The sequence below is a fragment of the Salvelinus alpinus genome, chromosome 17, assembly GCF_045679555.1.
Source record: "Salvelinus alpinus chromosome 17, SLU_Salpinus.1, whole genome shotgun sequence".
NCBI classification, from domain to species: Eukaryota; Metazoa; Chordata; class Actinopteri; order Salmoniformes; family Salmonidae; genus Salvelinus; species Salvelinus alpinus.
This window is the reverse complement of record NC_092102.1, coordinates 42,552,355-42,579,117: the sequence shown is the minus strand read 5'-3', so window position 1 is coordinate 42,579,117 and position 26,763 is coordinate 42,552,355. Positions and strand designations below refer to the sequence as shown.

The 26,763-nt window shown below is 40.0% G+C and overlaps 1 protein-coding gene across 3 annotated transcripts; it reads right to left on the bottom strand.

The window, feature by feature from the left end:
- Positions 1-4,595: 4,595 nt before the first annotated feature.
- Positions 4,596-26,763, bottom strand: elk1 (ETS transcription factor ELK1). 3 transcript variants are annotated; one of them, XM_071349015.1, is made up of 9 exons: positions 25,998-26,763; positions 16,294-16,502; positions 15,564-15,977; positions 15,293-15,436; positions 14,802-15,071; positions 14,585-14,720; positions 14,070-14,305; positions 13,699-13,800; positions 4,596-10,318 (listed from the first exon to the last, which is right to left on the bottom strand). In XM_071349015.1, exons 1-9 carry the CDS (start codon positions 26,020-26,022, stop codon positions 10,220-10,222), a joined length of 1,635 nt encoding a protein of 544 aa, XP_071205116.1. In that variant the 5' UTR covers positions 26,023-26,763; the 3' UTR covers positions 4,596-10,219. The 3 variants fall into 3 exon arrangements, with proteins under 3 accessions (XP_071205116.1, XP_071205119.1, XP_071205117.1); XM_071349018.1 differs by having other exon boundaries at positions 15,603-15,977; XM_071349016.1 differs by having other exon boundaries at positions 26,473-26,763.

Below are 26,763 nucleotides of genomic sequence, written 5' to 3'. Positions count from 1 at the left end.
AGGTTTTCCAATGCCTTGTAAAGAAGGGCACCTTTAGGTAGATGGGAAATTTTTAAAAAAGCAGACATTGAATATCCCTTTGAGCATGGTGAAGTTATTAATTACACTTTGGATGGTGTATCAATACACCCAGTCACTACAAAGATACAGGCATCCTTCCTAACTCAGTTGCCGGAGGGGAAGGAAACCACTCAAGGATTTCACAATGAGGCCAATGGTGACTTTAAAACAGTCACAGAGTTTAATGGCTGTGGTAAGAGAAAACTGAGGATGGATCAACAACATTGTAGTTACTCCTCAATACTAACCTAATTGACAGAGTGAAAAGAAGAAAGCCTGTATAGAATAAAAAATATTCCAAAACATACATACTTTTTGTAAACAAGGCAGTAAAGTCATACTGAAACAAAATTGGCAAAGCAATTCCCTTTTTCTCCTGAATGCAAAGTGTTATGTTTGGGGCAAATCCAATACAACACATTACTTAGTACGTCTCCATATTTTCAAGCATAGTGGTGGCTGCACCATGTTATGGGTATGTTTGTAATCGTTAAGGACTGAGGAGTTTTTCAGGATAAAAATAAACGGAATGGAGCTAAGAACAGTCAAAATCCTAGAGGAAAATATGGTTCAGTCTGCTTTTCAACAGACACTGGGAGATGAATTCACCTTTCAACAGGACAATAACCTGAAACACAAGGCTAAATCTACACTGGAGTTGCTTACCAAGAAGACAGTGAAGTCGCTCCCGGGTGGCGCAGTGGTCTAGAGCACTGCATCGCAGTGCTATGCTGCGCCACCAGAGTCTGGGTTCGCGCCCAGGCTCTGTCGCAGCCGGCCGCGACCGGGAGGTCCGTGGGGCGACGCACAATTGGCTTAGCGTCGTCCGGGTTAGGGAGGGTTTGGCCGGTAGGGATATCCTTGTCTCATCGCGCTCCAGCGACTCCTGTGGCGGGCCGGGCGCAGTGCGCGCTAACCGAGGGGGCGGGTGCACGGTGTTTCCTCCGACACATTGGTGCGGCTGGCTTCCGGGTTGGAGGCGCGCTGTGTTAAGAAGCAGTGCGGCTAGGTTGGGTTGTGCTTCGGAGGACGCATGACTTTCGACCTTCGTCTCTCCCGAGCCCGTACGGGAGTTGTAGCGATGAGACAAGATAGTAATTACTAGCGATTGGATACCACGAAAAATTGGGGAGAAAAGGGGATAAAAAAAAAAAAAAAAAAAAAAGAAGACAGTGAATGTTCCTGAGTGGCCGAGTTACAGTGTTGACCTAAATCTACTTGAAAATGTATGGCAAGACTTGAAAATGGTTGTCTAGAGATGATGATCATCAACAAATTTGACAGAGCTTGAAGAATAATGGGAAATGTTGCACAATCCAGGTCTGGAAAGCTCTTAGAAATGTACCCAGAAAGACAGCTGTAATCGCTGCCAAAAGTGCGTCTACAAAGTTTTGACTCAATGGTGTGAATACTTATGTAAATCGAATATTTCCGTATTTCGTTTTAAATACATTTGCTAAAATGTATAAAAACATGTTTTCTCTTTGTCATTATGGGGTACTGTGTGTAGATGGGCGAGAAAAAGCAAACAATTTAATCCATTTTGAATTCAGGATGTAACACAACAAAATGAGGAATAAGTCAAGGGATGAATACTTTCTGAAGGCACTGTATGTATCTCTAGTGTAGTGTAGGATGATACAAGTTAGACAGAGAAGTGATAGCATTGCTATGTTGAAGGCCAGAGGAATCAAACTCGTTGGATTTGAAATAAAGTATATGTTATATAAACCAGAAAACTAACTGAAGATGTTAAATTCATCTGTTTTTTTATAAACATTTACTTGTAAAAATTCAAAACTCATCGTGATATTTTTTTTTTTTCCTTTTTATGATTTCATCTGTGATGTCATGTATATTTCTGCCTAGTTGAGCTAGTTATTGTTGTACTATAATTGTTATTGTTTACTGTAGGTCAGGATATTGATCCAGCATTAGAGCATAGTGCTGACTCATCAACAGACGGTTGACGTGTTTGAATTCTGCCCTCTCCTCTCCTTTCATCCACCACTCTCTTTTGTCCTCTGGTTTAACATCATTTGAGGAGTCGCCTGAAGCATGAGAGGAATGCAAGATGGAGGCATACAGCAGTGCTGAGGCAGAGGGCTCGTAGTGAGGACGACTGGCTACTATTCTGAACTTTGTGTGGTGATCTTTCTGGCGCCCAGAGCTGCTGAGGCGTCACCTAAGTGGTGTTACACAGAGTGGAAGAGGAGACGTCCAGTGGCTATAAGAGTCAGGATGGTTCCCAGACTTGCCCTCCTACAAGATCATCAGCAGACCCCAACATCATCTACCATCCTCTGTCCAGATCCCTTCACTCAAGCCATGAACTGACCCTCTCTATCTTCGGAGGATGCCGCTTTCAAAGACTTGGCCTCTATTGGTTGACCTGTCATGATATATTGGTTGTTTGTTTTTTGCTCTTGAAGCACTTTGAGATTCTATGAAAAGACATATAGAAATGTAATTAATTAATATGAATTATTATTCTCATTAACCAGGAAAGAAGTATGCAAATTACTATAGCTCTTAGCTTTTCTGTCTGTTTAGTAGTCTAGATTTCTATCATGTGGTCTTTGTCTATTCACCGCCTGAGGAGGACTGTGAGTCAAAACACATTCACTGATGCTGTACTGTAGTTCTGTAGTGGTGCCACAGCATGTTGTGAACTTCCTACTGCACTCACTCTGTGTTACTGTACGTATTCAGCATATCATGCTTAGGACTATGTCTTGACCCACAGCATTTAGTGGTCACCTTACTCATTGGTGAAGGACAAAGTGCTAAAAAATAGGCTAATACAATTCAATATGTTCAAGGAGACAAAATTGCTGAACTGGTTTGAAATACAGTCTGCTTCTGATGTATAAAGGGACTGTTAGGGTACAGAGAGGCTAATTTCACTGAATTTTTATGGGACCATTTGAGATTTTAAATAGTCGCCCACCATTATATCTAGGTCAGAGTACGTTCTGTGTCATTTTAGAGGAATAGGTTTTAATGTTAGCAGTTAGCACCAGTCACTTACTAATGTACTGTAGCTTTGGCACAGACTCTCACTGCTTTTCAGTTGTGAAACCTATGTAGGTTGCACATTACTTTATGGTTCACATATTACCAGGTATGTACTGACAAATAAGTATTGGTAAAACTGTAATTCCACTGTAATGAAGTATGAGTTACTTGTTGGTTACTACCCTTATGAAGGTACCAGCAATATGTTGTCATTCTTATGTTTGGAATCTGTAGATAAGTCTCTGGACTGAAGATAAGTCTCTGTATGGAGGATGGACTTTTGGATGAGATTACCCCAAAGGTTTTTTAAGACCCCTAGATCTCTTACAAGAAGAGGGGATGGTAATCTTTTAGTCTTGGCCGAGCTCCAACTACCAGCTCTCTATGGGTTTCCAAACATCAGCTTGTCTTCCCTCACATCTCACACACTTCTTATGCACTTTGATAAAATAATGCCTTTAATAGGTTGCACCTCACATGTCAATAGTCATTTAGTTTGATAGTCATCTTGGTTAGGATACGCTTTGAAAAGCCACCTCGTCGAATAAAGGTGACTTTTCTCTCTTTGATCATTAGAGTAATTAAGAGTTAATGAGTGTTGATGACAAGCCAAAGTGTCATTACCAAGAGGTCAGAGGGCGTGTAGCAATAAACATTGAACAGCAGCAGAGCCCAGACAAGGCCATCAGTTTGGTGAAATGAAACGTTTGGCAGCTCTGTGATCCATGACAAGGATCAGCTATCTCACCATCTGCATCAGTCGTCTCTCAACCTGCCTGCAGACAGCCAGGGAGTCTGCCTAATTTTCTTCGCCTAATCAAATCCTCTGTAATAAAGCCTCTCCACCACCCACCTCTATATAGAGCAGATAGTCGTCCATCATTCCCTCTCAACTTCCAGCCAAGTGTTATCAAAGAACATTTTCTGGGAGTGTTCTGGGGTTTGGTTAATCAGTACATTGTGTGGAAGTCCTGCTGTGCCTCTGCTTCCTTTCCTCTTTAATTAATACCTAGCCTGGAACCCTGGAGGACCTTCTCTCCCCAGAGGGATGATGACACCAGCGACAGAAGCTCCTTCAGGGAGTGCTTTTGGAATATTTTGAGGGATATAGTACTGTTTATTAAATCCCTCACAGGTTGCATCTGATGCTATCACAACCAAAAACAGGAAGGATGATTGAGGTTGGTTTTCTAAATTAAGAGGCTGCATTTTGATATTCAGAGAGGTTTATTAATTTTGTTGTAAAGTTTTGGTATCAAGAATATCTCCCAACTGGGGCATTATTGGTTTCTGTCATTTCAGAAAGAAGAAACCTACATGGTGCTGAAAATGATCATATGCTGTTTGGTTGAGGGTAGTTTCAGTGTTGGCATACTAGTATGACTGTCACTCCACACACCTTTCAGCATTGTGCATTATTTAAGATAAACCTTTTGAGATGTACTTCAAACTGCAATACACTTCAGAGAAACAGACAGCATCAACGTGATTTCAAAGAAAGGAAGAACAAAACCGTGTACAGAACAAAATAGGATTTTATTAACTCCTAATATTAGTTCTAGATCTGTTTTTAGAAAACAAGAATAATATCTATAACATTTACACAAACAAATTGAAGTGTGTAGATAAAAAATTGTTTGTCTCTCTCTTCCAGTAAATATAATATATTTGGATATTTCCAAAAAACTAAAAGCAAACCCTCCCCTCTGTAAATAAACCCCCAGAGACAGTCACTCCCATGGGGAAGGGAAAAGGCTACACGCATCTGAAACCAAATGCGACAGAAACAAACGATAGCCAATACCTCAAAAGACATTGGTACTTATTTCAGCAAGAGATACGACAATTTTCACAAACATATATACAGTGTTTTAGGTTTCCCCAAACATTCTTGAATAGAAAACTGTACACAATGACAAAGCTCCCACACAATAGTACATGTCAAGGTTGTAGATCCATAACGTTTCAGAAACGTTCAAAAAGAGACAACAAAATGTAGCTCAAATCTCCAATCAGAGTTGAGAGCCACAGAACGTTTGAAAACACAACTGCATTTTTCATACAACCTTAAAAAACACAAAATGTACTGTATGTAGCATTTAAGTTACAATGAGATGATTGACAATGTGTGTCTGTGTGGCATTCAGACTATAGCGCTCATGAGCAGAGTAAAATATCCCTCCTTTGAAAAAAGACAATCAATACATCTTTTGCTGGTGAAAGAAGTGGTGAACTCAAATACTGAAGTTTATCGAACTTCTAAGCAACTCAAGATGCTCATAATTTCTCCCACTTCTGGTGGGCGAAAATATGTTCCAATAAATGGCTTTTCTTCACAATATTCATCTCACCCGTTTCAAAAAAATCCCTCACTTGCATAAATGGATACTTAACACCCAAATGTTCCTCATCTCCATTTGTCCGAAAACGTAACTTTAAGGCTTTGGCTAATTCATTTCTTACATCATTTGCATGGTAGTCAAAAAAGAATGATCAAATTCATACATGCTGTATATTATCAACAGTATGAAGAGGGTTCAGAATGGCCTGGTGCATTTATATTCAATTTACATTAGATAGATATCATAGTTTATTAGTTCAGCTAAACTTGCTTCGCATTAATAACTGATTTCTGTACAGTTTTCAGGAGAGTTGAGACAGCAAAATGCTAAAATGTGTAGACTATGGGACTGGGACAAAGCGGGCCAGTATGTTGAAGACAAGCACATGATGAACAACCTCCTCCTCACTGGGCAAAAACTGGTTAAATCAACATTGTTTCCACGTCATTGTGGAGCAGCATACCACCCTGCATACCACTGTTGGCTTGCTTCTGAAGCTAAGCAGGGTCGGTCCTGGTCAGTCCCTGGATGGGAGACCAGATGCTGCTGGAAGTGGTGTTGGAGGGCCAGTAGGCGGCACTCTTTCCTCTGGTCTAAAAAATATCCTAATGCCCCAGGGCAGTGATTGGGGACACTGCCCTGTGTAGGGTGCCGTCTTTCGGATGGGACGTTAAATGGGTGTCCTGACTCTCTGAGGTCATTAAAGATCCCATGGCACTTATCGTAAGAGTAGGGGTGTTAACCCCGGTGTCCTGGCTAAATTCCCAATCTGGCCCTCAAACCATCATGGTCACCTAATAATCCCCAGTTTATAATTGGCTCATTCATCCCCCTCTCCCCTGTAACTATTCCCCAGGTCGTTGCTGCAAATGAGAACGTGTTCTCAGTCAACTTACCTGGTAAAATAACGGTAAAATAAATAAAATTGTGAGGACGTTGAATCAACGTGAAAAACGGATTGGATTTGAAAAAGGTCAAAGTGCATTTGAAAAATATATATTTTTGAACCAACATCCAATGACATGGTGATTTTTTGTTGTTGAATTCACATCAGTTGACAACTCAACCAAATGTAAATCAAAACTAGACGTTGAACTGACGTCTGTGCCCAGTGGGTCATGTGCCATCTGAAAATTGGGATGACGAAAGGATCAAGTGAGTATTTTCATGTTATCCATATCTGAAAAGAGCCTAAACATGGATGCCTTTAGAACATATTTACAGCACATTACAAGGCTTATGTCCATATATGCAGTAGAATAACCTCTAGCACACAACAGTCAGATCCTCTTATCATAGAAACGTAGCAGAGCGCTGTATCTACGTGATAAAACTGCAATAACACATTTACAAAAGCAATACATTTCTGTATAGACAATTATTCATATGCAGACAAACATACTGTATTCTTAGGTATATCATTTAGGCTTGTATTTCCAAGAATAGTTTTCATTTTTGTCCAAAACGGACAACTTCTTTATCAAAAGGCTTTTGCCCCAACACTGAGCAAACATAATCTTTCAGTAGCAGTCTCTCTCTTCTGTAAAATGCTGCCATTTATCCCTCACAAACCTATGACATCACTATCCCACCACTGTTGCTCCCGTCTGCTTTAAACTGTCAGCCCATGGGTCTGGGGAAATCCCCCAGCTGTCAAACTGAGAAATAGGCCAGGTATTTGAGCAATCCATCAACATTCATGTCATAAAAGTGACTGGTCAATAGTAAACACATTTCATTCAATTGCCTACACAACACAAACATGCTAGGCTAGAGCAGGATGCATCACCAGTACTGTAGCAATACACAGGCAGAAGTATCAACAAGGTACTGGAGCTACACCACGGAGACATAATATTACACACAAACTATCAAAACTATAGTTTTTGAATTAGAAGGGGTTAGTACATTTTAAGTCCCAGGTAATACAATCGAATAATATTAAAACTGTTAAAAGACAGCAATATCATGAACAGAACACAGCCTGAGATGTATAAAGCTACAGACTGGGGCGTAGGATGTTAAAATATACAGAGGCATTTATAACCTTCTTGTTTCCATGATGTTACAATTTTGTTGTTTAAATACACTCTGCACAAAAAGACAGTCTAGCCAACAAGGCATTGCTAAGCGCATTGTCATAGAATAGATTGCATGTATATTTAGAACTGTTGTTTGTAACCGTTCAGTTGCAATAGTGTGATCAGCGTTAGAAATTACTTTTGGACCCATGTCATGATGAATAATAAAAAGGCATATTCTTGTGGTAAGTGTACCACCATGACATCGGCGTTAGTGACTGATTACATGTATCAATGACTGATCACGTGTATGAATACCAAACAGTGAAGGGTAACTGATTTGATGAGAGTGGCACACATTGTTCCAATACTAGCTAATTGTTTTGCCAATTGTGACTAGGAATGAAGTAGAAAAAAGTCAGTCCCTCAAAGAGGGTTTTGACATTGTGATATTAAGTTCAAGGTAAAGTGCTATGCATGAAATCACTGGCCAACAGTCTTTACTTGACTAGAAGTAGGGTAAGAGAGTGAAGCAGGTACTTAGAATAGCCAAACATCCACTAGGATTATTTTTAAGTGCTTTTGAGTGGGCAGATGTGACATCATTTCTAAAGGTTGCTTAGTAATCGTATGAAGCCTATTTCCTCGGATCTGCTGGGCACCTGTAACTAAAACCAGAGGTTAGACAGGCTCACAGAGAAACATACAGTCACAGAGCAGTGATTGAAGAGACACACATTACATTCTGGGGAGAGGGTTCAACCAAAACACTAACTGGTTAACAGTTGGGTTCAATTCCTTATTCTTGAGGCACTCCTATTTTTTATTTTATTTGTATTTTAGATACACATTACAATTATGATTTAAAATATCCCAATGTAATAATACAAATGAAATACCAAATGCGACTAGTTGTGTTTTGATTGAATCACCTCATTAAATACAATTTCAGATATTGTCCGTAGACATAACAAAAAAAAACAAAAAAAGAAGCCTAATTTGTCCTGAATAAGCCCCCGCCCGATTAGACAATAATTACAAGCTCTCAAACTACAAAAGATGATTAAATGAATTCAGATATTATTAATGAATTCAGATATACATTATAGACTCCAGTACAGTAACAAACCAAAAGAGCCCTGCCAATAACAAGTTACTGTAGTCTACTGACTCTAGAAGGACAACACTACTTCATTAGATGGTACAGTAAGTATATTTGGAAAGGCTATTTGGTGTGAAGCTGGACTGTTGTTAAGGATACTAATGCATCTCCTTTAACTAGGAGCAAGCTGAGCTAACAATGTCATGAGTCAGAACTTTATAAAATGCACTCTTAAGAGTAAAATATGTACTCTTTTAATGTACAAAAATAATTGTTGGACACCAATTGCTAATCAACCAACAAAGCTTTTTAAGCTTTTTGCTATAAGCATTATTTGAATAAATTAAAATAATTGTGTCAACATTTCCAATTGTTTGCTAATGTAAAAATGTAAATGGCCAGTGGACAAATATCTCTATAAATCGACCAAGTTGTTTTCAGTAAAAACTAAATTAAATCAAAGCTGATCAAAAGCTTAACCATTTTATTTTCTATGATAACCTGATCTATTGTAAGTTATACTTGGTCTTCAACCATGTCGCATAATGAGATAATATACAATTATGTTAGCAAACCTCGTCTTTTCTAAATCCATTTTGAAAGTAAACTGGGTATTCTGTGTGTGATTTTGGTAGCATGTTAAGGTGTTATAGCCCTTGCATGAATGAAGGCTACCACTGCATCTCTAAAATTACATAGGATTTAATCAATGCAGCTGGTCTTTGGTGAAGTTTCACATGATACTCCAGAACCAATGTTCCATCTTGGCATCAAAATAATTAACTAGTAATTAAACCTAAAAGAAAACCTGGAATGGATGGTGAACATGACCGACTATCAAATTCACATAACAATAGAACGTGATCACACCTGATTCTCCATCAAAATAAACAATACATTTTAATGTTTTCATCTGAATCGTTAAAACACATCCACTAGTTCTCTGGTTTTCATGTTAAAAATGTAAAAAGCTTGACTTTTCCAGAATAAAAGTTCCAATCCAGCCATGAGATTATCAATGGTAAGCGCCATTTCTTTACCATGATTATAAAATGTTTCAGATGACTTGGCTTCTTTAAAAAAAACAGCATCAAGCATCAACATGCCTTCCAAGTTCATCTCAAAGTAAAACACTCGGTATGGTACCACTACAGGTACCCATCTCTTCTTCATGTAACTGGTCATTTGAAAAGTACTAGAGAATAAGAAACCAATTACATGTAAAGCAATGGGCAAGCACTACCATAATGCTTTCATGGACAAAGTTTAATCTATAAAGTCAAGTGCCCTGTCATGGGGGAAATTATAAAACAGGAAAATATATCCATTTAAATTTGAGGCAAAAATATGAATCGACAAAGAAAGAGAGACGCACCAAAAATTCCTTATCTGTCAACAAAAAAAAAAAAGTAGCCCCTCTAAGTTTCAAAGTTGCCAACACCACCTCTTGGCCTTGATCCAGAACCGCTGGGCTAGCCCGTCATGAGGTTCTTTGAATGCAGATTCCAACTGCTAAAAAAATCATTCATTCAACAGAACTCCGGACACTAGATCTCCACTCATGAGTGCACTCTGGCTTGGAGTACTTGATTTGGTCATGGAGTGTACCTTCTGTCCCATAGGCTGAACTGGGGAATCAATGTCCACAGGACTGTGGAAGGACTCCAGGACTCTCCTCATGGTTTCTGTGGGCCTGGCGACAGCACTACAGGAGTAGACAGGCCGTCCACACTCAAGGCAGGGATATGGATATGACTGCTTCCATTGGAGGGGAACTAAAACAATCAAGTACAGCTGATTAGTAACATCTAGAGTAGCTACATCCTGTTCCCCATTTGTTATGTGTTAAAAGGCTCAATAAATGAGAAGTTGTGGTCCAGCACTGGGACGGTGTAAGATGTTGTAGTATGATTGTTAACCAGTAGAGGGAGGTTAAAGTATTTTCTATTAACGCAGTAACCATAATGTACCTAAACCTACATACAGTATAGTACCAGTCAAAAGTTTGGACACACCTACTCATTCAAGGGTTTTTCTTTGTTTTTACTATTTTCTACATTGTAGAATAATAGTGAAGACATTAAAACTATTAAATAACATAGTAACCAAAGTAAGTGTTAAATCAAAATATATTTTATATTTGAGATTCTTCAAGGTAGCCACCCTTTGCCTTGATGACAACTTTGCACACTCTTGGAATTCTCTCAACCAGCTTCATGAGGTAGTCACAGTCACGGAGGAGGTGTGATGGTGCTTTGCTGGTGACACAGTCTGTGATTCATTTAGAATTCAAGGCACACTTAACCAGCATGGCTACCACAGCATTCTGCAGCGATACGACATCCCATCTGGTTTGCGCTTAGTGGGACTATCATTTGTTTTTCAACAGGACAATGACCCAACACACCTCCAGGCTGTGTAAGGGCTATTTGACCAAGAAGGAGAGTGATGCATCAGATCACCTGGCCTCCACAATCACCCGACCTCAACCCAATTGAGATGGTTTGGGATGAGTTGGACCACAGAGTGAAGGAAAACCAGCCAACAAGTGCTCAGCATATGTGGGAACTCCTTCAAGACTGTTGGGAAAGCATTCCAGGTGAAGCTGGTTGAGAGAATGCCAAGAGTGTGCAAAGCTGTCATCAAGGCAAAGGGTGGCTACTTTGAAGAATCTCAAATATAAAATATAATTTGATTTTGATTGGTTTAACACTTTATTTGGCTACTACATGATTCCATGTGTGTTATTTTATAGTTTTGATGTCGTCACTATTATGCTACAATGTAGAAAATAGTAAAAGTAAAGAAAAACCCTTGAATGAGTAGGTGTGTTCAAACTTTAGACTGGTGCTGTACATACGTAAGTAGTAGTGCTGAGCAATTAGTGATTTGTGGTCGGTTTTCGATTTCAACAATTTTCTTTAGACATTAAAGGTGCAGTATGCAGAAATTGCGCCACCATTTCCTGGTTGCTAAAATGTTAATAGTTTGTTTAATTTCAGTTTGTGACAAAACAAGCTTGTGTAGATAATCATTGTACCTAAGTGTAGATACCTCTAAACCGCTGTGAAATATCTTTTCCATAACCCAAAATATTGTATTTCCAGCTGGTGTACAAAAACCGAAAGTAAAAGACGCAAAAACTAAACTTAAGAACGGGAAGCATTGAAATAACGCACATAGAACAGATCTATCGCTTCTTAGACTTGCTTTCAATGAGAATGACTGATCTATAACTCACATTTCTATGGGAATTTGGTCGGCTCACCCCAAAAGTTTCATATTGCAGCTTTAAAAAGCACTATGATTTATATTGAATGCTGTAACACCACAGAATAAAACAATTAATACAAGTCCCATGATGGTAGTGACTGCCCATTACTGCTATTCACTTATTAACCATCATTATTCACATTACTTTAATAAAATATTTGTTTAACTTTTTTTATTTAATTCCGAGTCATCATCTCATATCTATAGAGCTGCAGCCTATTCGGTCTGACAAAAATCACAATTTGAATAGTTCTTCAAAGTAAATAAGGTATACTTTTATGACTGCTGAATATCAACAACTTAGATCAGGGGTCTCCAACAGGTAGATCCCGAGCTACCAGTAGCTCACCTATGAGTAGCTCACCTATGAGTGGCTCACCTATGAGTGGCTCACCTATGAGTGGCTCACCTATGAGTGGCTCACCTATGAGTGGCTCACCTATGAGTGGCTCACCTATGAGTGGCTCACCTATGAGTAGCTCACCTATGAGTAGCTCACCTATCAATTCTGAAAGTACATGCATTTCTTCATTTGTTCCATCGCAAACTGTCAAAAACATAAATCTCCCGGCTACTATCCAATCAAAGCCACATTGACATTATCTCACCCCTGGTTAGCCACTACAAATGTAACAACCTCTGCCAATACATTTCCAGCACGTTTGGCTATGTCTGTCTATTTGGTGCACCGTTTGTTTATCACTCTATATGTAGCCATTGATTGATGCTAATGATAACCGCCATGTGGGTAGACAAAGAATTTCCCCAAAACCTTCTCAATTAAATGTTAACTGCAAATATTTAGGCCTACCTGACAGAACTGTATCATGATGATCTGTATCAATTGGGTGGCCATTGTTTTACAAACTGTGCCATGACATGTGCTGGAGCAGTAGTCCTAACAGCAGAAACATCGCTAGACTGACAGATTCCTCTCTTTCTAGATGCGCAATTAAAAAGGGAATTCCATATTATTATGTTCTTCTGATGTGATTTAAGCATTGACATGAACTCCGAACCTAATTTTTGTTTTTTCTCTATGAATAATTGTAATATTGAGAGTGAAAAACATTTTTAAAAATACAAAATAAATCCAGGATCTTTTTTTTTTTTACAGAGAAAACAGAATTCAGGAAAATACTGTACAAAAGACAATTTTATTGGGGCCTGTCATGACAAATACTGTTTATTAACCATTATTTTACCAGGTATATTGACAGAAAACATGTCTTGCACACCAAGAACATTAGGAACAGTTGCAGGGTAGAGGAGAGGAGAAGAACGTGTCTATTTGAAAGCTATAAAAAAATTAAATTAAAAAGTAGCTCGTGCTAGAAAAGATCGGAGGCCCTGGACTTAGATCATGTATTTTCAGGCTCGCGAAGCACTGCTTTCTATCCCTCTTGAACACAAGCTCTCTTCTCTCAGTCAGTCCTCCCTGTCTGCGCCACACAGACCGGACAAGTATGCGGGTGCGCAAGGGATTATGGTCATTGTAGTTAATTAACATGTTTTCTGTGCTAAACTATATAGAATATAGGCCTTTTGGAAACTAAAACTCCCTACTATATCGCACAGTTCAGGCTAGATCTGATTTATCTCTACAGAAACTGCACATCGAGCTAACAGAAAAAATAAAAAAATTCAAATAATTTAACAGACGTGTCAATTAGTTTTTTTTAAAACTGAAAATTAACGACATATCGCTCAGCACTAATAAGTTGTGACCAACATTATATGGCATTCGGTAAATCTATAATATTTATAATCCAACCCATCTCTCTATACTTCTGTTAGTGATATAGATGAGATCAGGACGGCAGATGGCCTGCTCTAGTGCCCTCTGCCAGGCAGCAGCAGGGACAGGACAGGAAGGACATACCTGAAAGGAGAGCTTGGCCGGGCTCCGGGGAGCAATGGGACTGAGTGTGCTCCAGAAGTGGATGGTGGAGGGGAGAGGACTTGGTGTCAGTAATACCGGAGTCTAAGGGACAAGCACAAAAATATAGAAAATGTATGATTATTAGCCAGTTTAACACAGAAACTATTTTAATCAATGCATTCATATCATATCAAAAGAAATACATTATGGTCTTGATAAATCATGTATAATAATAATTTGGTGAGGGTAGAAAGGCGTTTGGAAAGTTGAAAACACACTAATACACCGACATTTGTTAAATGAGGCCCCAGGAAGTGTGACAGTTTAATTTATTTTTATGTGGCACTGACCAGGCCAGAGATGTCACTTACCAGAGAATGGGAGGTGAACACTGTAGGAGTCAGAGTGTTGGTGGCACTTCCAGGGGCCAGGAGGCTGTTGACGGCAGCATTGACCTGATCCAGTGACAGACCAGGGGGTAGGAGGGTTGAGGAGGAGGGCAGTTCTAGGACTTTGGGCTTCTTGGCTTTCGGGGGTTGTACTTCCTGAGGCGACCAGGCTGGATGAGTAGCCGCTTGAAGAGCAACTGCTGGAGTCATGGAATTTTCTGAGGGGGCGGAAGGACCAAGAATGAGGGAACAGTAGACATACCTGTCTTTACAGGAATAAAAACCCAGTAATAAGAACAATGTTGAAGTGAGAAGCCAGTGTTTGGAGGATATATTGGCACGGGTGTAAATTCTGGAATAGACACTGGCTGGAATGCGGTTTTAACCAATCAGCACTGAGGATTAGACCTATCTGTTGTATAATACCACACATCTAAAGTATACAGTATAGCTACAAATATGTGGACATCATATTGTGTGAGGTATGTATGACTTGCCTGGTAAATGGGCCTCATCTTTGCCTTGTTCCTCCCCTTCCCCAACAGGCTGGCCCACTGGTTCCACGCAGGGTGGGAGGACATCAATGGAGAGGGGGGTTTCAGGTTCCCTTGGTCCTGATGCAGATTCAGGAACCTAGAAGAGGAGAAAGGTCCAAATAAAACCATGGAACAATGGAACATGTCATTTGCTCTTGTGTGTTCTCTTCTCATTCACCTCTACAACATGTTTCTCCTCCAAGGTCATGATCTCAACCAGGTCCTCTTCAGACGTGAGGTTTTGCTCTTTGGAGTGCACCAAAGGTGAGGGCTTGATGACCACAAAGACAGGGTGGCCCTGAGGCTGGTTCACCACACACTCCCCCGGGGCCCCAGGTACAGCAACAGGGGTCAGGGTCAGAGGAGTGAGGGAGCCAGGGTCCGACACACTGGTCAGATAGATCTGAGGAGGGTCGCATAGGTTCTGGGTCTTCTGTGGCTGAGACTTCTGGACGTTCAAAACAGCATTTAAAGAGAAGCATTAGATTTGCACACCATAGCATCCAGAATCAGAATCCGTGAGCAACATTTGAGTCAACAGGGTACTATGGTTCAAACAGGGCATTTGGGTGCACTTTGTATAAAAGAGTTTTAAGCACAAATGTTAACACATGGATCGATAGAATCTTTGACAAAAGGAGGACATATTGTGACTTGTGAGTGTCTTACCGAGCTGCCTGTGGTTGACACTGACAAGGTCTGGGGGCTGAGGGCAGGCGTGGCGCAGGGTGAGGGATGAGTCAGTGTGACCTGCAGGCTACTCTCTACGCTGCCACAGCCCTGCATGGAGGAGCTCTGGCCATCCAGACACACCTGACAGACAGGTAACACTTGTAGTAGTCTGAACCGTTCAATAGTCACTTCAATCACACATTTGACATTTCATCAACACCAATAACATAAAAAAAATAAAAATAAAGGGATATTTAGTAGTAATGACCATGGTTAAAATGGAGAGGTCCTCGTCATGGTCCCTCACCTCCCGCAGTGTCCGGTCAGCGCTGTGGGGTCTGGGGGAAGAGTCCTGATTCAGCAGCTCAGTCTTTATAGGCTGTGGAGAGGTCCTGCAGGGGGCTTGGAGGGACTGGATGGTGAAGGTGGAGTAGAGCCCTGACTTCATGTAGTCGTTGCGAGAGCTGCGCTGGACAGAGACTGGAGAGGACCGCTGCATCTGGAGGTTCTTGGAGGGGCAGTTAGAAGACCCCCCTCCTGGGGACTTGGTCTGGCCCGCTGCATCAAGATTCTCCTGTTGCTGAGAATCCTCACCGCCTCTGACACAGTCCACTGATGAAGGGTCAGGGTGGGCCACAAACTTGTAGACAAACTTCTGCCCACTCACCTTCTTGATGATATTCTATAAAGGATTACACTGAATTAACAGACAATTGCAATAAACCATCCTGAAAAAACAAAAACCTCAACAAAATATCTAGCTGAAAGAAGTAGGCTTACACCTACTGGGCTGCTACCAGCATACTGCTACACATAAATTATCTGTAACAGCCTTTTCTGCTTTGAGTCGTGAATTTACACCTGAACACAATGCTGAGCTCATTGTTTGTGGACAGAAAATCAACAAATATGATTAATGTTATAGCTTCACTCAGTGCATCAAACATCTCATAAATACTTGAAAAAGTCTCATACCAAACAATAAGCAGCAAGGATACCTTATCATAGTAGTATCGGAGCGCCCTGCTTAGTTTATCGTAGTTCATGTTGGTCTTGTTCTTGCGGAGCCCCCAGAGGCGTGCCACCTCCTCTGCGTCCAGCAGCTTAAACTCCCCGTCCCCAGAGGTCCAGGAGATGAGGTGCCTGTGGCTGTCATCCTCGAGGAGATGCAGCAGGAACTGCCACAACGTGATGGATGGGTCCATGGCTGCAGGGGGGAACAAATCAGAAACATGAGTGAGACTGCCTTGCAGCAACGATCCATAACTGACAACATCTGAATGAGCTCTCACGGCCTTATTTAGATACAGCAGCTAGTCTAGCTACTGAGTTAAGATTAGGGCCACCTCATTTCTGCCATGGCTAGCTACTGAATTTAGGTTGGGGCCTACTCATTTGTGCCAGTGTTTGGGAAACATTGCTAGAAAAGGAAAATATTTTGTCACACTGATTTGTTATTTTTCAGATCTGTGACTAGGGTTGCACATTTTGGGGAATATTCAGGTGGAAACTTTCCATGGGAATTAACGGGAATATATGGGAAATAACAGAAATATACGCTAAATTAATATTAATACCATTTCAAATGTAGATATTTTTTGCATTGGACATATTTACCATATCATATGGAGACAGAAACATAAACCTTTTACCTTATCATAAGTAGACATAATTGCAATTGATTAAATCCTTCCAATAGAAATAAAAAAAAACTATTTAGTTACGAATTCAACTTTAATTAAATGAGTTAATTCTTCACATTGGACAATTTCACTGAACAACAAAAGAAAGGGAATATTGAATGATCCCCAATGATCCATCGCATCTCCCAAAAAGGTTTTCAACATACATCTGTAAAATTATAGTCTAGAAACTAAAGCTTTGGTTGTCTTCCTCTCAAGCTTCCATGTCTTCTCCCTGGACCTCCTCAATGTCCACCTCTTGAACGTCAGACTCTGAGGCCTCATCTTCACTGTCACTTTCCAACTTTGTTGAGGATGGCTCGTTGTCAGGCTCAAAATTCCTCAAATTTGGCCGGAAGGCCACCAATTTTTCAACCCTTGTATTGGTCAGCCTGTTGCCTGCTTTGGTGTGTGTGCTCCCAAACAAGGACCAGTTGCGCTCTGAGGCGGCTGATGGTGGGATTTGAAGGATGATGGAGGCAACAGGGGAAAGATCCACAAAGTCCCTTCCCCAAGGTATGCTGATGAGATATGTTGGCACGACTGCCATATTGCATCTCCATCCCAAAGCCCTTGCTTGGAAGTGTACTTCGCCAGACTGCCCTCATCCAGGCCAAGGTGGCGAGACACAGTAGTGATGACACCATAGGCCTTGCTGATCTCTGCACCAAACAGGATGCTCTTGCCAGCATACTTGGGGTCCAACATGTACACTGCGGCGTGTATGGGCTTCAGGCAGAAGTCATCATGCTTTTTGATGTATTTCAGAACTGCAGTTTCCTCTGCTTGGAGCAACAGTGAAGTGGACAGGGCAGTACAGATCTCTTCTCTTACATCTGCAAGCAGAGTCTGAACATCAGACATGATGGCATTGTCTCTCTCAATCCGTGCAATGGCTACTGCTACAGATTTCAGGAGTTTCAGGCTGCTTACCACTCTCTCCCAAAATACATCATCCAGGAGGATCCTGTTGATGGGGTTGTCCATATCGGCAGATTGTGATATGGCCATTTCTTGGAGAGACTACTTCCCCTTCAGAAGACTGTCAAACATGATGACAACACCACCCCAACGGGTGTTGCTGGGAGGCTTCAATGTGTTGCTCTTATTCTTCTCACTTTGCTTGGTGAGGTAGATTACTGCTATCACTTGATGACCCTTCACATACCTAACCATTTCCTTGGCTCTCTTGTAGAGTGTATCCATGGTTTTCAGTGCCATGATGTCCTTGAGGAGAAGATTCAATGCATGAGCAGCACAGCCAATGGGTGTGATGTGAGGGCAGGACTCCTCCACTTTAGACCAAGCAGCCTTCATGTTCGCAGCATTGTCTGTCACCATTCCAAATACCTTCTGTGGTCCAAGGTCATTGATGACTGCCTTCAGCTCATCTGCAATGTAGAGACCGGTGTGTCTGTTGTCCCTTGTGTGTGTGCTCTTGTAGAATACTGGTTGAGGGGTGGAGATGATGTAGTTCATTATTCCTTGCAATCGAACATTCGACCACCCATCAGAGATGATTGCAATACAGTCTGCTTTCTCTATGATTTGCTTGACCTTCACTTGAACTCTGTTGAACTCTGCATCCAGCAAATGAGTAGATAAAGCATGTTTGGTTGGAGGGGTGTATGCTGGGCGAAGAACATTCAGAAATCTCTTCCAATACACATTGCCTGTGAGCATCAGAGGTGAACCAGTTGCATACACAGCTCGAGCAAGACATTCATCAGCATTTCTCTGACTTACGTTCCTCCATTGAGTCAAAAAAAACTTCTGATTCCAGGAGGACTATGAGCTGTTGCTATCGATAAGGTGTCGGATTCATCATTTTCACCTCGAATAGAAGTAGAGGGACTTTTGTCAGAGGTTGCTTGATGTGTGCTGAGGGAACTTTATGCACATGGCCAGATGATTCTGCGCCTTTGTTGCATTCTTCACATATGATTTGGCACAGTATTTGCCAATCCCACACAGCTTTTCCTTCTACATTAGCTGCAGTGAAATGTCTCCACACATCAGATAGTGCCCGTGGCATTTTCCTGTAAAAATTTGAAAAATAAATAGTAAAAAAAAAAGTTAAATACAATTCCATGTACAGATAAAAAGTTAAGCAGTTAGATTAAACAAGTCATTTTGTAAGATAAATGTTTTAAAATGAAACATTTTGAAACAGGTGAATTAACACTCCTCAGTTAGCAGGCTCAAGCAAGCTAAAACCCAGATTGTAGCAAAAACTAACTAGCAGAATTGAGTTAGAAATGATTTAACACACTTTGCTGTAGACTACTATTTACTAGTTAGAAAAAAAAGAATGTATGTCATATAAAACATATTCACCCCACCCAGCATTGTAATCAAAACTTACCAGAAAGCATGTAATCCTTGGCTCAGACAGTGTAGTAGTGTGGGCTCAATAGCATCTCATTAGTGTGCAAGATCTTGAGAATCAGCTGTACATGTGATGGAAGAATGCACTGTGCATGCAGAGGGTTGCAATTCCATTGAATTGGGGATAGTTTAACCAAAATATGCCACAAGACCTAGAATTGCCTTATCTATATCCCACAAAAAAGGTTCACTGTTATAAGCTAACTGTGATGAATTAAAGCAAAATTCCCCAAATTCCCAGGCTTAACTTCCCATGGAAATTTTCTGTAAAGTTTCATAACCCTATCTGTGATCATGTACAAAACAGATTATTTTAATTATTGGGTTTAATGTTGCCTACCCATTCCCCTTATTAGGGTTTAACAACATTCAGTATTTTAAGTTCAATCCCTACTAACATAAAAGAGCATCTTTATTTGGCCTTGCTCATTTCATTACAGTGAAGAGAGTTGTAGTGTAGTACTTCAATACAGTTGTTTCTGGGTAGTGTATTATTTCCATACAGTGGTCAATCCCCACGGTAGTGTACTATTGTAGTATTTCAATACACTGGGTAGTGTAGTATGTCAATACAGTGGGTAGTATGTCAATACAGTGGGTAGTTTTTTTTTTTTTTTTTTTTTTATCTTTATTTTAACAGGGAAAACAGACTGAGACCTGGATCTCTTTTACGGTTGTGCCCTGTGTAAACATGTTGACATGTACAGTTTTAGACATACAGACAAAAACATTTCAAAACATACACAATTCAACAGAAACAATCACAGACAACATCATATTGATCCTCCATAAGCATTTTAAAATGGGCAAGGGACACCAGAGTGTCTAACTTAAGTTGGATCTGCAGTTTGTTCCATGAATAAGGTGCAAAGGAACTGAAGGCAGTCCTACCCAACTCTGTGGAGACCGCAGGAGTCTCTAATGTAATCCACATCTGTGATCTGGTTTTAAAATTAGTACATCTTGTGGAAATTAATGATGATATATATGGAGGTAGTTTTAAAAGAAGTGCTTTATAAATAAACAAGAGAGCATGTTGCTCTCGCCTCACAGATAGAGAGACCCAACCCACGTGTTGATATAGGATACAGTGATGAGTTCTGTAACTATCACCCGTGATAAACCTGAGTGCACAATGGTAAATAGCATCCAGTGGTTTTAATGTGTTTGCCGATGCATGCATATAGATAATATCACCATAATCTAAAACGGACATAAAAGTAGCCTGCACAATTTTTTTCCTATTTACAGAGGACAGACAAGCCCTGTTTCTGTAAAGGAATCCTATCTTGAATTTGAGCTTTTTTCCCAATTCAGTAACATGTTTTTTTTAAAGAAAGCCTATCATCTAACCATACCCCTAAGTATTTATATGCAGAGACCTTATTGATTTGAGTACCATCCAAGCTAGTGATTACAAACGTGTTTCTAACTGAGAGTTTAGACCTAGAAAAAAACATGACATTTGTTTTCTTAGCGTTTAAAACAAGTTTAAGCTGTAAAAGAGACCCCTGTAGTATCCTAAAATCAGACTCCAACTGCATTAAAGCTTGGTCCGCTGTTGGAGCAATAGAGTACATCACTGTGTCATCTGCATATAAATGGAATTTACAATATCTGACATCATCACCAATGTTGTTTATATAAAGTGAGAACAATAGTGGGCCAATTATTGAACCCTGAGGGACCCCTTTAAGTAACTGTAAGGGGTCAGACTTGACCCCATCGACCATGACGGCTTGAGTTCTATCTTTAAGATAGTCATAAAACCATCGGCAGGCATCAGTGCCCAGTCCTATAGATGACAGCTTACTCAAAAGGATAGCATGGTCTACAGTGTCAAAAGCTTTTGACAAATCTACAAACAACGCAGCACAGTGCTTTCTATCGTCTAAGGCATTTGCAATATCATTTACAACAAGCATAGTGGCCGATGTGGTACTGTGTTTAGATCTAAAACCAGATTGATTGGTACTAAGAATACTGTTAGCAGAAAGAAAAGATTGTAACTGTTTGTTGACTATAGATTCTAGAATCTTTACCAGACAAGGGAGCCTAGAGATGGGTCGATAGTTATCCAAATCACTACCGTCACCTCCCTTATGTAATGGCAGAACAAAAGCTGCTTTCCACACCTTAGGGATATTTCCTGTGCTTAATGTTAGATTAAAAATGTGTGTTACTGAACCAGCAAAAATAGGTGCAGCACACTTAAGTAAGTACGGGTCTAAATTGTCAGCGCCTAAGGATTTCTTAGTATCAATGGCACACAGGGCAATTAGAACCTCTGCTTCAGTTATTTTCTGGAAACTAAAAACAGGGTTACCATTTTTCAGAGTAACGGTTGAAAAGCAAGACGAAAAAACAACTAACTGGCCAGTACCACAAAGTCCACTTTTCCTTTCAAATAAAAAACCAGCAGAGATTAAATGCTTATTAAAAGCATCACAAATATCATTTTTTTCAGTTAGAATACAGAAGTCTGAGGTAATTTGCTTAGGAAGAGAAACAGCAGAATTCCCCCGTTTCAGTGAATTAACGGTTTTCCAGAATTTTGCAGGATCTCCTGCAGAATCTGTCATAGCATTAAGGAAGTAATTTGATTTTGCCTTTTTGACAGCTGCAGTACATTTATTTCTCAATTGCCTAAAAAACAGCCAATCAGCTGGAGTACCTGTTTTCCTCGCCAAGGCCCAGGCCCGATTCTTTTGCAGGAAAAGACCTGACAATTCAGGAGAGAACCAAGAACTGGTTCGGTTTCTTACTCTGTGATTCTTAAGCGGGGCATGTTTATCAGACATAGAGGTAACAATAGAAGAGAAAAAAGCAAGGGCTAAAACCGGGTCCAGAAAGCAGCAAGTGGATAAAAGCTCAGAGTGATATAAGTCAAGGATAAAAGCTTGCTGTGAGAAATGTTTATAATTTCTCTTAGAGATTATACGGGGATCAGAGTGTTTCAGCCTGGTATCTCTAATACAAGCAATAGGGCAGTGGTCACTGATATCATTTGCAAAAACCCCACTGGCTGTGTATTTATGGGGGGTATTTGTTAGAATAATGTCTAGTAGAGTGGATTTTACTGGGTTCTTAAAGTTGGGACGGGTTGGTTTAGTTATCAGCTGAGTTAGATTTAGCTCAGTACAAATGCCTTTTAATTTATCGGATACTGGTGAGAGCCAATCCAGGTTAAAATCTCCCAAAATCAGTAATTCAGAGTTTGCATAATTAGACAGTATATCAGATAATTTGCATAGAGTACAAGGAGGAGCTGAGGGGGGGCGATATACCCCTGCTAGAGTTAAATGAGCATTATTACCAAGTACCACGTTTAAAACTAGACATTCATATTGCTTTGAGACAGAGGTTGATATGGACACAGAAACATTTAAGCAGCATTTAACATAAATCGCAATACCACCACCTCTACCAACTCTATCAGTTCTATAAATATTGTATCCAATCAACTGAACATCTGAATCTGGCACAGAATCACACAGCCACGATTCAGATACAATCAGAACGTCAACATTTGATTGTGAGACCAAAATTTCAATAAAGTCCAACTTTTGGATCAGGCTTCTAGCATTCAAATGAATTATTCCAATACCATTGCTACGGGAATTCATATCAGATGGAGTATCCAAGGTAGCACCTGAAGCTGCACTGGATGAGCAATAAACCATTTTCGAGCTATTGACAGAGCTCAATTTTATGGGGACAAGATTACTACTAACAATACCTCTCTGCATGTGAGTAGTATTCGCAATACGGTGATTGGACAATAATCTAGGAATTGCAGAAAGGTTGTTAACTGTAGTTTGTTCCATATTTGCAATTGAGGAACTAATTAATGAAACTGGGAGTATGTCAATACAGTGGGTAGTATGTCAATACAGTGGGTAGTGTAGTATGTCAATACAGTGGGTAGTGTAGTATTTCAATCCCCACGGTAGTGTAGTGTTTCAATACACTCAGTAGTGTACTATTGTAGTATTTCAATACACTGGGTAGTGTAGTATTTCAATACACTGGGTAGTGTAGTAGTGTAGTATTTCAATACACTGGGTAGAGTAGTATTTCAATACACTGGGTAGTGTAGTAGTGTAGTAGTTCAATACACTGGGTAGAGTAGTATTTCAATACACTGGGTAGTGTAGTATTTCAATACACTGGGTAGTGTAGTATTTCAATACACTGGGTAGTGTAGTAGTGTAGTAGTTCAATACACTGGGTAGTGTAGTATTTCAATACACTGGGTAGTGTAGTATTTCAATACACTGGGTAGTGTAGTAGTGTAGTATTTCAATACACTGGGTAGTGTAGTAGTGTAGTAGTTCAATACACTGGGTAGTGTAGTATTTCAATACACTGGGTAGTGTAGTATTTCAATACACTGGGTAGTGTAGTAGTGTAGTATTTCAATACACTGGGTAGTGTAGTATTTCAATACACTGGGTAGTGTAGTATTTCAATACACTGGGTAGTGTAGTATTTCAATACACTGGGTAGTGTAGTATTTCAATACACTGGGTAGTGTAGTATTTCAATACACTGGGTAGTGTAGTATTTCAATACACTGGGTAGTGTAGTATTTCAATACACTGGGTAGTGTAGTATTTCAATACATTGGATAGTGTAGTGTTTCAATACACTGGGTAGTGTAGTAGTGTAGTATTTCAATACACTGGGTAGTGTAATAGTTGACAGATAGTAGCCAGGTCTAATTCCAGAATAAAAGACAGTAAACGAAGAGCTACTGGCGAACAACAGGCCACAGAAAGAAAGGAAGTGCATTAGTAGTTAAGGAAGGACATGTTGGGCATGCAAATTAACCGTATTACCATTTTTTCCCCCAATTACATAACTCCTATCAAACACCTTGGAAACTATCACCATGGTAAAAAGTCTTTCATTAATGGTAACTAGGGGAGGGAAACAACAAAGTCTAACATGAACATATGTGAGTGTAGCCTAGTTAGGCAAGTACTAGAGTGTAAGGATGCATCATTACTGTCAACATGATTTTGAATAACAAAGTTACAAGTCCTTTAGCTCATGTGAAGGAGGGAAGAACATAGGCCTAGCTTCAAAGTAACTGTTTCCCAGCTTCCTTAAGGCACACTCTGAACATGTCACTAGGTTTTTGGGTGAGAGCTGGGATAGAAGAATTGAGTAATGTGCACATTTTGTAATGTTCAGCTAAACAGTGTACAAAGCATCATAAATTAAATGGCCAAATAAATATTAGCGGAACTGACAAAGAGTTGTTGTAAATCTGTTTTCACTGACAAACATTATTGCCTCAGAGGTAAACCTATGCATGGAGTGAGCCGTGCAATAGCCAATAATTATTCACGGACAAAGAGGTCTGAGATGATTTATAAACCTAAATGAATGAACTGCATTGACCTCATCAAGACAAAGCAGCAGCATTGTACATAGAGATTAGACTAAAATCTATCAATCTGAATCTCCATTCATTCAAAACTGACAGAAGAACAATTACCAATGCGATATTTTATAGGCTAACTATGATTTTTGGGGGCTTCATGCCACCCATATGACCATCCTTCAGGGGGACAATGCATCAAAGGGTGTCTCCATTTTGAAAAGTGGTATTAGCCATCTATCAAGGCTTTAGCTTCGGTACAAGCATGAGACGAATAATGCCACTGTAGTAAATTAATGTACTGAAAAACAAAGGCATAAATCACAACACTTAGTACTGAGGTATAATTGTGTAGTCCAGTAAGACACTGGTTAGGATGGTAGATCTAATGGGAATAGGACCTTGAGTGTGAGAAGTCCTGGGAAACTGTGTGATGTTGCTTTTGTGGTTGTTAGCAGGTACAGACCTTCAATAAACTGGGGTGGAGGAGGCAGCGGCAATAATTCTGTGAAGTGCACCACAGAGAAACCGTATGGGTGACCTTTAGGCTGTGAGGTAAGGCAAGAGGGGGAGCATGTTTCATGTACTGTACACATACATTTTCTTGGTCAAGTTTACCCCTTCATTTTTGGAGATTACTTATGATTAGTTTAGTACCGCATAATGACCTATATACAAATTAGCCTACAGTTTCAACTCACAACAGTTAGGCCAACGGTATATAGAAATCAAGTGCTACTTGCATGCGAAAATACACCGTGAAATGCACCTTGGAATAATGCACCAATTCTTGCTTACATGATGGTCTACTCTTCATAGTAAACTAATCTTACAGAAAGTGTGGTTTTACATTCTTGTTCTTGGAATGGGGAGCAAGCTGTATCTCTTGTGAGTAAATCATCTTTATACTAACGTTACAGCCTTTACTGTAGTTCATGAAGATTGAATCATTGCTTTCAAAATGACCAATGGCTGAACCTAAAAATTATTGTGACTATAATAAAATGCTTTAAAACACCTGTTGCGACATTACATTTAGCCAGAGGCTAGTTCAATATCCACATGGCTAGTAGCAATCTAGTCACTGGCAACATCCTAGTCCGATTATCAATTGAAGGCCAAACCTTTCTATTTTTAACTAGCACAAGATGAACATAAACAAATATACATGACAGTCGAGACTAGTACGGAAATGTTTTCCCCTACTACATTCAATTTACATAAATTCAGGGTAAACACTTACCACTTATTACGGGGTTAGACTCCATCGCGTCTTGAAATTCCTTTTATTTTATCCGTCAATCAAATTACATCCATTATGTCAACGCACTGAACGAAGGTGTCAAAAGTCGATTTGCGACACCGTAGAGATGGATGCGATTTACAGATACAACACCGATTTGTTATTATGCAACAGTGATCCGATGGTAACACTTGCATCTCTCCCTCCATGCTACAGTAGCTGGTTATTGACAGTGGTGAGCTAGCTATCTAGAAGCTAACGGTTAGGAATGTTTGTTTGAGGGAAAGTCATGTTGATTGAATTATAGCAAATATGAGAATGGAATTCGCAAAACATTGGTTCGCTCCTTTTAGCTAGATAATCAAAACTTTCAAAATTACGTATGTTATTTTTTAAACAAATGACAACAGATCATGTTGCTAGCAAGCTAACATAATCGCCAAGATTGCGTAGCTGCCGCTTATGAAACCCCCACCGTCTCTCATTTGTGCGTCAATTCGAACGACTCAACGCTCAATGTAGACTTGCTTCCGAGTTCACTGGAGAGCGCCAAAAGTCCTCCATAATGTAAAATGTGTTTGCGATTATAGTCCATGGTATAAAAACGTTCAACAAGGTGTGTCTTCTGACGCCCGAACGGCCTGACTTAATCCTTTGCTTTTCCCTCGTTGCTTCCTGTTTCCACAAATGCCTCGACTACTTTCGTGTTCCACCATCACTCATTGCTGCCTGCTGGCTTTTTTCCTTGATCGGTTGCTGCCTGAAA

Bases quoted from the DNA above. Each gene is read 5' to 3' on its own strand.
- elk1 (XM_071349015.1), bottom strand. From the start codon at position 26,022: ATGGAGTCTAACCCCGTAATAAGTG. The intron at 15,437-15,563 runs GTCATTACTACT...CCTGTCTGTCAG, and splicing joins ACCTCTCCATTTTAACCATG to GTGTGTCTGGATGGCCAGAG. The intron at 15,072-15,292 runs GTAAGACACTCA...TTGAACGTCCAG, and splicing joins TGTCAACCACAGGCAGCTCG to AAGTCTCAGCCACAGAAGAC.